General features: G+C 41.0%; 2 protein-coding genes across 4 annotated transcripts; both read right to left on the bottom strand.

Annotated features, from left to right (window-relative positions):
• Nucleotides 1-146: 146 nt before the first annotated feature.
• Nucleotides 147-8718, bottom strand: srsf7a (serine and arginine rich splicing factor 7a). Of its 3 annotated transcripts, none has more exons than XM_044202341.1 (8): nt 8482-8718; nt 7053-7286; nt 6063-6248; nt 5801-5887; nt 5152-5193; nt 4812-4856; nt 3464-3562; nt 147-1061 (listed from the first exon to the last, which is right to left on the bottom strand). In XM_044202341.1, exons 2-8 carry the CDS (start codon nt 7274-7276, stop codon nt 1010-1012), a joined length of 735 nt encoding a protein of 244 aa, XP_044058276.1. In that variant the 5' UTR covers nt 7277-7286; nt 8482-8718; the 3' UTR covers nt 147-1009. The 3 variants fall into 3 exon arrangements, with proteins under 3 accessions (XP_044058276.1, XP_044058273.1, XP_044058274.1); XM_044202338.1 differs by lacking the exon at nt 147-1061 and adding an exon at nt 2190-2454; XM_044202339.1 differs by lacking the exon at nt 147-1061 and adding an exon at nt 2190-2454 and having other exon boundaries at nt 8408-8699.
• On the bottom strand, nt 8668-9876 carry LOC122878868 (golgin subfamily A member 6-like protein 6; the record flags this gene model as incomplete). Its single annotated transcript, XM_044202342.1, is given in 1 exon segment — nt 8668-9876. A coding segment is annotated over 1 exon segment (1209 nt), but the record flags the coding sequence as incomplete, so codon positions are not given.
• Nucleotides 9877-10503: the final 627 nt, after the last annotated feature.

The following is a 10503-nucleotide window of genomic DNA, read 5'->3' as shown; positions in this document are numbered from 1 at the left end:
CCACTAATAATAAAAAAAATATCCGCAATGAAAAACTGCTCATATCTTGTGGACATCTTTCACAGTAACATATTCAAGGAGGATGATTAAAAACCAAATGTTATACAGCAACAAAAAAAAAGTGAAATAAAATAAGACCACTGACGTTATGTTGAAGAGGTTTATTCAAAAATAAAACTGCCACTGTCTTACCACAGAAGTAAGGAACAGAACAAAACTGTTTAAGCAGCCCTTACAGAAATCAAATTGAAGCACTGTAAATATTTTAAAATCAGAAGTCACAGGAACATATCGGAAATCAACACTTGGGGAAAATCTATTCAGCACACAGTGAAGCTGATAAGGTTCGTAAAAAGGGCAGTGCAGCACAGAAACAAACAGTAGGAATGTGACATCAGATTTAAAGGCATGCAGGCCAGCAACTGTTTCCTTATGCCATCATGAGTGGAAATGTTAAACAGCATTTGAACTCAAAAATCAAATTGGAGAGCAATACAACAAAAAAAAAAAACACAACATAATTTGCAGATTCACAATGGGGAAAAATATTTTAAGGTTCAGAAATGTGAGTTTAGGGAATAAAAGCGTTTTTTTTCCCAATGCAATGTCCTCCCGCTCTAAAACTGCATCACTTGGGCTATCTTCCACTGAAATGTACTGTACTGTACTGAGTCAGCTGCAACATTCAGTATTACCCTAACATAGGTGTTGCTTCTTACACTTGCTACGCGACTTCTGAGAAGAAAGATGACCTATGCAGCAGCAGCAACATTTAACACAATCTCTATCAAATGGAAACTGATGCACGTCTGCTATACTGACTATATCTGACGCTGCACAAAGACTGCAGTCCTGGGGAGAAAATTAAACTTAAAAGACTGGGACTAGACAGACAAGTACAAAAAACAGCAGCTGTAGGGCTGTAAAAGCAGACAGGGTGCAGGGGTTGAGGGTCTGTCTGTTAAGGAGAGCGGTTGGGGGGGAGGGGGGGACTAATAGTCTTCTTCATTCAGTCGTCTGCTGGCGTAGGGCTTCGGTTTGGACTTGCTGAACGGGAACGACTGAAACAGAAACAGAGAGGGGTTAGCTCGCCACAGGGGAGGATGGAAGAATGATCAGAAAATAAAATCCCACATTACCCAACATCTTAATACAGTGTACAACTTCTGTGAAAGTTCATGACTGCATGGGCACTGATATTTGTTAACTGTCTGAATACCTCTTTCACCTCTTAGACCAAGGTTCATCTCAAGAGCCACAGATTGTTTTTTTTTTTTATTTGTCTTTTATTCATCTAAGGTAGCTAATCTTTGTATTTCTGAGGAATAACTGTCCAGGGTCAAAAGCTAAATACATAATTGAGCCCCCCAGGGCAAACAAACACCCATTCAAATAAATGACACAAGTCCTTGACATATTGTGACATCTCCTCGCTTGCAACTACGACAGATTGTTAGCATAGTTTCTGCTCTGAGAAGCAATTTAATTTACTTAATCCTTCAATAACTACAAACACAAAAAAAAAGGAGGGGGCGGGCACATACCATGACCAGATGCGCATTTGAAAGTCACCATTATTGTTGTACTGAGTTTGAGGGCTAAAATAAATACTATAATGGCAAAGCATTAAAATGGTAATGATGTTGAAACATGTATGGCACAAGAAGAAAAACATATCTGACAAAGCCTCCTCAGAGATATCAGCCCATTAAAATGTTGCCTTGCTCTCTTGCATTCACTCAGTCATCCACGCACTCCCACATGCACCTACACATTTGTACTCTGAGCATGCTTGTTAAAAGGCTCAACTTTAGCTCTATAATCACCAGTTTTCCAGACTACATCAAGCCTGTGCATTTTCTTTCACCATGAACATGAGAGCTTGTCAGGGGGTTTGATTTTTGGTTACCTTTGGAGACAGTGGCAGAAACAACAAGTACAGAGAAGCGAAGGATGAAAGGACTGAAGGACGGATGACTACAACTTGGAGAGACACTGCGCTGGGAGGCTCTTGAAGACTGATCTCTCGTCAGCTCTCTTTCTCTCACTTTCAGTAGCTAAGACAGAGGCCGAAGAACTCTGGTAGGTAGGGGTCTGGTAGGTAGGTAATGGATTTAAAAAAGTAGTGGTCGAACTCTGATCTGTGTGGGTCAGCCCTCTGGTACATCTGAAGGCTGGCTGGCTGGGTGATTCTAGTAGAACAACTGTATGTGTGCATGGGCTGATCTCGTCTGAGCGTGTGCGTCGGTTGAACAGACGGTCACCCATTCACTGTGGGGAGGGTTCGGTCGGTAGGTCGACCTCTTTCTCGCTGTCTAACACCAGATGCAGGCGAAGGCTGATCTCAGGTCAGCGCTTAGTCACCCTCCCGCAGGACGTACACACCGCCAGCTGGCAGACCCTGGGCCTGGGATCAGCTGTGGTGTCAGTGCAGTGATCAGCTCCCACCACACGCTTTAAAGAAAATATGAAAAATAAACAAAACTGTGCTGCAAAGATGCTTAACGTAAGTCACACCAATGGTGTCGTTTTGTCTGATCTCAGCTAATATTTTTCTGAAGAGTTCTCTTGATCTAGCCAAATTCAGGATAGGGAATTAAAATTTAAGAAAATATATACATTTACAATGCTACCTGTGACCATCTTTACTTAACACTTGTCAATTCAATAAATAAAATGTTCTCTCTTGCTCTGTCAGCCTAAATTCATTTATTTAGAATAGGGCTACATCTAGGGTGGGTGAGATCAAAGGAAAGCAAGAGTACAGAGGATATGGGAGCAATTTACTGGTTTTAGCTGCTACGAGTCTGAACAGTTTACTGGCTGAGCGGAGACGGTCTTTCATGTGCTCTCTTTTCAAGATCAAGTGGGACTGATAAAGAGCTACACTGAGGTTACATAGTGCTGACAGTGCAGAGCTATCAAGAGTTGGAAAAGAGAGCACAAGAGAGAGGTCGAAACTTTCATCTACTTATACTTCCCTACACCAGACAGAGGGCCCAAGTCACTGTTCTCTACCCCTCCCACTCCACTACTGCCCAACAGCAGAGGCAGAAGACATGGCAGAAGATGCAGATCTCTCTGTCTCGCGGAGGTAGAGGGGTCTCTGTGGTCGTCCATCTCACCGTCATGTGGTGGTCGTTTGGTGGCAGCATGACGCTCCCGGGTGGAAGGAGGGTCTATTTAACAGCCATTACCTGCCTAGGATGGAGCACCTAGCTCTGGCTAAAGAGAAGAACATAACTGACCCTGTCTTGCAACGCAAGATGGTTATGGTCTGAACTGTGATATCTAAAATCTATAATGGTTGATCTAGACCTTATTAGAGCCTCTTCCTTCTGAGATGTTACATCTAGAATGTCTTGGCAAAACACTGACAACTGGCAGGATTAAGCACTATAAATTAATTAGACAGCCTACACCCTGTTTCAGTGAATGAGAGACATCTAGAATGAGGGTTTACCTGTTCCTCTTGTGGTTGGCTGGCGGAGATCGTGAGCGGGATCGGGAGGCAGAGCGTCCTCTGGGCGCAGAGCCAGACCGAGACCGAGATCTGGAGCGACTGGAAAAAAAAACAAAAAAAACAACAATATTTACATGCAACACTATTGAATGATAAAGCTGGAATTATGCTTCTGCGGAGATACATATGAACATCTTCGCAAACGCAGAGAAGGGCGTTATGGGTAATCGTAGGTTGCAGAGGCTCGCAGAGGAGCTGACGTGCACACCTCCCAACGTGGAGTGCTGACCTGCCATCAAGCGAACTGAATGGTTGATCCAACACTGACAGAACTTCTCTATTTTTTCTTTCAGTTTTGGCATACATTTCAGCATAGTACTGCCAAAAGTGATCTTCTAGCAGAGCTGAGGAAACTAAATTCCTCTTCAAGGCACTTAATATTGTTGCCCATCTTGTCACTGTCCCGTCCATTTACATTGATATATCCAAATTCTTTGACATTTGTTACACGGATGTAGTGGTTTGTTTACAGTGTCCCCGGGTTGAAACTGATTGCAGTTTCCTGATTTCTTTCCATTGCAGTTTGCTAAATGTGACATTGCTTCCTAGTGGACATGAAAGAAACACACACACGAATGTGTCTGTTCGCTTACATGCAGCCCAGAGAAGCATAATTCTTGCCTAAGGCACAAGTCACCACTGAAAGTTGTGATTTACAGAGAACATCTAAATGACACAGGAATTAACTGAACGAGCTGACTAAATAAATAATAAAAAAAAAAGGCAAATCAGCAGCAATCATTTTAAGTGTGTAAACATCACAAAGCAAAACAATTTTACTTTTTATGTTTCACTCTACAATCATGTCACCAGAGAGGAAGGGTTTGTGATAAGGGTGTAAGTATTGATACTTTTTCGATATCATGTGTTTAAAACAATATGATCTCCGTTAATTATACATTCGGTAGTATCGAAAGTACCGTAGCTAAAAAAAAAAAAACCCAAAAAACAACAACCCGGATTTATAATCAGATTTTCAACCCAAGGCTGCACAGATGAAACAATGAGGAAGAAAATCAACTGGTCCTCAATATGTGTTCAGTGACTTTTCTGTACCAGCACTGTGTGCAGGTTGTTCAAAATAAATAAATAAATAAATAAATAAATAATCTTATTTCGCCTAGGACCTTTTTTCTTTTTGTCGTGGTAACGAAAGAGGTATCAAGTATTGTATTGAAGTTTAACATTCTGGTATCGTGACAACCTTAGTTTGCGATGAGAACAACAGTGCGTTTCAGATACGAGCTGTGTAACTATGATTTGAAAATCTGCAGCTTACACAACCTACCTTCTCACTGGAGTCCTGGACTTGGAACGAGCTGGGGAGCCAGACCTAACGTTACAGGAAATAATGAGAGTTTAATTACAGCTATGGTGGGAACGATGGTAACACCTGAGGCGTTTACAACTGGAGGGAGGCTGAAAGAAATTGCACATGTAGTTAATTGATCCCTGAGAGGGGTAATTATCATCTGTTCTGCCCTCCGTCAGATTCTGCTGCAGCACTGGATTAACACAACCCTGATGAGGAGCAGCTACACCTCTCGCATATCTCGCTAACAATACAAAAAGCACAAGAATCAATGTACTTCTATAAACAGTTAGAGTTCAACAAGATGTATTCTTACCTGCTCCTGCGTCTGGAGTAGGATGGAGATCGGCGACGGCTCCTGAGAAAAGTACAAGAGTAACAAAAAGGATAAACACAAGGCTCATCTGTTGGCCTGGCTGGCATGAATAAAACGTGACAAAGTAACTGTTTCTCATTTATTATTTAAGATAAAAACAACTATATTCGTGTTTATAAAATCTTGCCCAATTACAGTTTTTAAACCAGATTGTAAAGGGACGAGCTCATCCTTATTTGCAAAGCGAATTTAGATATGAATCTGGTTTGATGTGATTTGCTGAGGTTGGATGATATCACCTGTAGCTCACACCGGTACAATCAGGCTCAAATGCATTTGGTTTGTGGTGCTCAAAGCACCAAAACATTTGAACCAAAAGCCACTAAGCACATTAAAAATTGATGTGAGCTCCAAACCCTGGAACATGACACCAAAACTGGCTGGATGGACAGACTGCACTCAATACACAGTAAGTTCCCCTGTGTTTTTGGATGAGTCATGCTTTTAAATGGCACCTGCATACTTGTTTTACTAATTATAGACCTCCTAATTTAGACTACGTGCTGTCTCCACACTGTAGACAACCCACAAGAACAAGAATTTCCTGTTAATAGTTCAAGTGTGTGTCCGTGTTTCAGTGCTGACATACCTGCTGTGGCTACGGCTGCGGGAGCGAGAGCGATAGCGGTGCCCTCGGGACCTGGACCTGGAGCGAGATCGAGAATGCGAGCGAGACCTGGAATGGAAAGACAAACAAGTTTATCTCCTTCTGTCTTCTACTTTGATGGTACAAGATGGCCAATATGGTTTGCAACAAATGATGAGCTGCATGAGTGTCAACATCTTACACGCACTGACAAAGTGCATCATATCAGCCATAACCACATGAAAAACAGACTGTATTCCTTCACCTGCTGCGACGACCTCCTCCTCCTCCTCTCTTGCTAAAGCGGTAGCAGTCATAGGCATAGTGGCCCCGGTCCCCACACTGGTAACACCGATCATTGGGGTCGAACTGACGTCGGCTGGGGCGCCCACGGCCCTTCCGGGAGAGGCCTGTTGACATCTCCACACGAACACGGGAACCACAAAGGACCCTGAGGAGAAGAAATGTCATCAAGAGCCCAAAGACCGTTTTAATTCCTGCAATGGTCTTCATGCAGACTGCAAGGAGATTATATATATATATATATATATATATATATAAAAAAACACACTCTAGATTACATCTTTTGTCTTCTCCCTCTAAGTGTCAGTCTGTATGAACCTAAGTTATTAAACGGGACACTGGATCATTAACATCTCTGCAATACTTGAAACAATTGTGCAATATTCTCTCTTTAATACTGCTGTGCAATATACTCTTTTCAGTTTAAAATTCCATGTTTATTGATATTTATTCATACTTCTATTACTGCTGTGCAATATCCACCGTCTCATAATCATCTTAATAAGCTACACTTAACTTGATAGTACTCATTATTGCACTATTACTTTACTACTTACATTATATTATTATACCGTACATACTTATCATCAACCAGTAAATCCACTTTGTACTTTACCCTTATTTTAATTTTATACTTTATGTCCACTTTGTACTTCATTTATCTTACCTGTATTATAGTGTATTATATTCTGATTTGCTTAGTACTTCTATTCCTGTGTGCACTGACGTGATAGAGAGCTGCTGTAACGAAAGAGTTTCCCCTCGGGGATCAATAAAGTATTTCTGATTATTTTGTCTGTTACAAGTTAATACACACAGGGTTTAAGTGCTAAACATAAGGGAAAAATATTGTTAGTAGTGGGTCATTTTTATTAAGGTTTTGCATATTCTGTGCTTCGTCTCTTCATCTCGAAGAATGTCAAAACAAAAAGACAGGAATGTTACTACTCACTTTCCATCCATTCCTTTCACAGCATCTTCTGCGTCTCTGGGATCCTCAAACTCCACAAAGGCAAACCCAGGTGGGTTCCTGGCCACCCAGACGCTTCTCAGTGGGCCGTAATAACTGAACGCTCGCTCCAGCTCCCCTTTGGCAGCACCATTGCCTAAGTCACCCACGTACACTTTACAGTCAGTGGCCCGAGACGAACTACGGGAAGATGAATAGTATGACATCTCTCCTTGCCTGTTGGGAAAAGGGAAAATGTACATAAAGTAGAGCTAAAACAATTATTCCATTAATCAATGAGTTAAATCGACAGAAAATTACTCTACAACTATTTTAATAATTATTCTTTTCAGACATTTTTCCAAGAGAACCTGAAAACCTTTGGTATTTGGACGGATAAAACCAGCAATGTGCAGACGTCACACTGAGCTCTGGAAAACTACATTGGGCATTTTCACTATGTTCTGTCTATTTTATAGACTAAATGATTAATTTATTATTATTTGAGAAAATAATCTGAAGATTTATCAATTATGAAAATAACTATTGGTTGCAGCCCTACATTTAAGACGATATTAGATAGTCAGTGACCCTCCGCCTTCTTTAAACCTTCAGCATAACATTGCATTTATTGGGCAGATCCTTTTTTTCTGAAGCGACTTAACAGTCCACACATACAGCTGCTGATTTTAGATTTATTTACAGGGAGATTGTATTGATCCATATGGGGATATAATCCTTTCCGTGCCCTTAATTAAGTCAAAGCTCACTGTCAGCAACACACCATGGTGTGTTTTGAGATTTGCAGGATTTTGCAGGAAAGCGGTGGAAGAAGAGCTTTGAAATCATTTCGTTTGGTAACTCAGCAGGTGCAACAGCGCCACATGGGTCCTACAGCCTGTTAGCCCGCCAAACGCGACCTCCTCGGGTCTCTTTGAAACCACGATAAATCAAATCCTGTTAGCTATTTTTTTTTAAGGATGTGGCACAAGTACATTCACAGACACGACTGATTTATAATATCTGCATAACCTCCGTCATTAACTGGTGGATACAGACCCGTTGGTGCTTGTTATGTATTAACCGGGCACGTTTTGTTAAGGACAAACGGACAGCAGGCCCATCAGAAGTCTATTAAATCTTAATATCGTGATTATTTGTGGTATCTGATACCAACTGTTGTCCACTTGAATTAAACGATATGCGCGGAGCAGTCTACGTAACTTCCCTACAGCCAAGGGGACCATGGAGCCGTGCCATTTCTAGCTCACTAAGCCTTCAATAAATAGTTTAATGAAGGCAGATAATATGTAATAATACATAATATGCGTTTGATATGTATATGTGAGTGGTTATACCCAGGAATTAGCCGAAGGCCTTGCTCTCCGCCTGCTCATAAACAATGGCGATCGCACGCGTTAGCTAGCGTTACCTTCTTCCGCTGTTCCTCCGATTTCTGATTCAGCTCCAAGCAGAGATTAAATTCAACCGTCTCCAACAGACGCCCGAGGTGGTATTTAACCAGTTAACGACTATTATCGCACAATGAACTAGCTAAACAGCCACTCTTGTGAACATTAACGGATCTTCCACATGTCCTGCGCACAGGTTGACTGGGTTAACCACCAGCAACGAAATCCGACCGTGTGGCATCCGCATCTGCGCACTGCGACTCTAAAGCGGCAGCAGCACGGGCATGTCGACACTTCCGGTGAATACTTTCAAAATACAGTGACCATCGTTCTTCTTCTTCTTCTTCTTCTTCTTCTTCTTCTTCTTCTTCTTCTTCTTCTTCTTCTTCTTCTTCTTCTTCTTCTTCTTCTTCTTCCTCTAACTCTTCTTCCTCTTTTTCCTCTAACTCTTCTTCCTCTTCTTCTTCTTCTTCTTCTTCTTCTTCTTCTTCTTCCTCTAACTCTTCTTCTTTATTTTCCTCTAACTCTTCTTCTTCTTCTTCTTCTTCTTCTTCTTCTTCTTCTTCTTCTTCTTCTTCCTCTAACTCTTCTTCCTCTTTTTCCTCTAACTCTTCTTCCTCTTCTTCTTCTTCTTCTTCTTCTTCTTCTTCTTCCTCTAACTCTTCTTCTTCTTCTTCTTCTTCTTCTTCTTCTTCTTCTTCCTCTAACTCTTCTTCCTCTTTTTCCTCTAACTCTTCTTCTTCTTCTTCTTCTTCTTCTTCTTCCTCTAACTCTTCTTCCTCTTTTTCCTCTAACTCTTCTTCTTCTTCTTCTTCTTCTTCTTCTTCCTCTAACTCTTCTTCCTCTTTTTCCTCTAACTCTTCTTCCTCTAACTCTTCTTCTTCTTCTTCTTCTTCTTCTTCTTCTTCCTCTAACTCTTCTTCCTCTTCTTCCTCTTTTTCCTCTAACTCTTCTTCCTCTTTTTCCTCTAACTCTTCTTCTTCCTCTAACTCTTTTTCTTCCTCCTCCTCTAACTCTTCTTCTTCTTTTTCCTCTAACTCTTCTTCTTCTTCTTCTTCTTCTTCTTCATCTTCTTCTTCTTCCTACTCTAACTCTTCTTCCTCTTTTTCCTCTAACTCTTCTTCCTCCTCTAACTCTTCTTCTTCCTCCTCCTCTAACTCTTCTTCTTCTTTTTCCTCTAACTCTTCTTCTTCTTCTTCTTCCTCTAACTCTTCTTCTTCTTCTTCTTCTTCTTCCTCTAACTCTTCTTCTTCTTCTTCCTCTAACTCTAACTCTTCTTCTTCTTCTTCTTCTTCTTCTTCTTCTTCTTCTTCTTCTTCTTCTTCCTCTAACTCTTCTTCTTCTTCTTCCTCTAACTCTAACTCTTCTTCTTCTTCTTCCTCTAACTCTTCTTCTTCTTCTTCCTCCTCTAACTCTTCTTCTTCTTCCTCCTCCTCTAACTCTTCTTCTTCTTCCTCTAACTCTTCTTCTTCTTCCTCTAACTCTTTTTCTTCTTCTTTTTCTTCTTCTTCTTCTTCCTCTAACTCTTCTTCTTCTTCTTCCTCCTCTAACTCTTCTTCTTCTTCTTCTTCGATTTTACTGGCCGGCTACAAACCAAAGGTGTTAAAGGTGCATGCCGTCACCAATTGTATCGGAGTGTGTGACATCATGACTTTAACCAAAACTAACAAATGGGGGGGGGGGACACATAACAAAACAGAAGCATAACAAAACAAAAAACACTTTCTATACAGTGACCGTTCTTCTTCTTCTTCTGATGTTTTATGGTTGGCAAACAGCTTTTGATGCATTACCGCCACCTTCTGAAATGGAGTGTGGATCAGACTGGTCTTATACCCTGTAGTCTTCTTCTAAGTCCTGTCTTTTCCAAAAAACTAAATATTGCTCTGTACCCCACACACCCTGAGTTCAACTGAAGTAACTCCTTTATTCCAATTTGATGCGATCTCTTCTCAGTCTGTTTTTTAGCATCTGTCTTTCCTGCTCGTACCTAGGACAACTGATAATTACACGTTCTACTGTTTCCTGTAAAATCAGGATAT

The sequence above is a fragment of the Siniperca chuatsi genome, linkage group LG7 (assembly GCF_020085105.1).
Source record: "Siniperca chuatsi isolate FFG_IHB_CAS linkage group LG7, ASM2008510v1, whole genome shotgun sequence".
NCBI lineage: Eukaryota > Metazoa > Chordata > Actinopteri > Centrarchiformes > Sinipercidae > Siniperca > Siniperca chuatsi.
This window is presented reverse-complemented; position numbering and strand designations above follow the sequence as displayed.

Excerpts from the sequence above, each read along its gene's own strand:
- srsf7a (XM_044202338.1), bottom strand. The coding sequence starts at position 7,276 with ATGTCATACTATTCATCTTCCCGTAGTTCGTCTCGGGCCACTGACTGT. Across the intron at positions 5,194-5,800 it reads CGCAGCCGTAGCCACAGCAG|GAGCCGTCGCCGATCTCCAT; the intron begins GTATGTCAGCAC and ends TACTTTTCTCAG. Across the intron at positions 2,455-3,463 it reads GCCAACCACAAGAGGAACAG|CGTGTGGTGGGAGCTGATCA; the intron begins GTAAACCCTCAT and ends TTTTCTTTAAAG.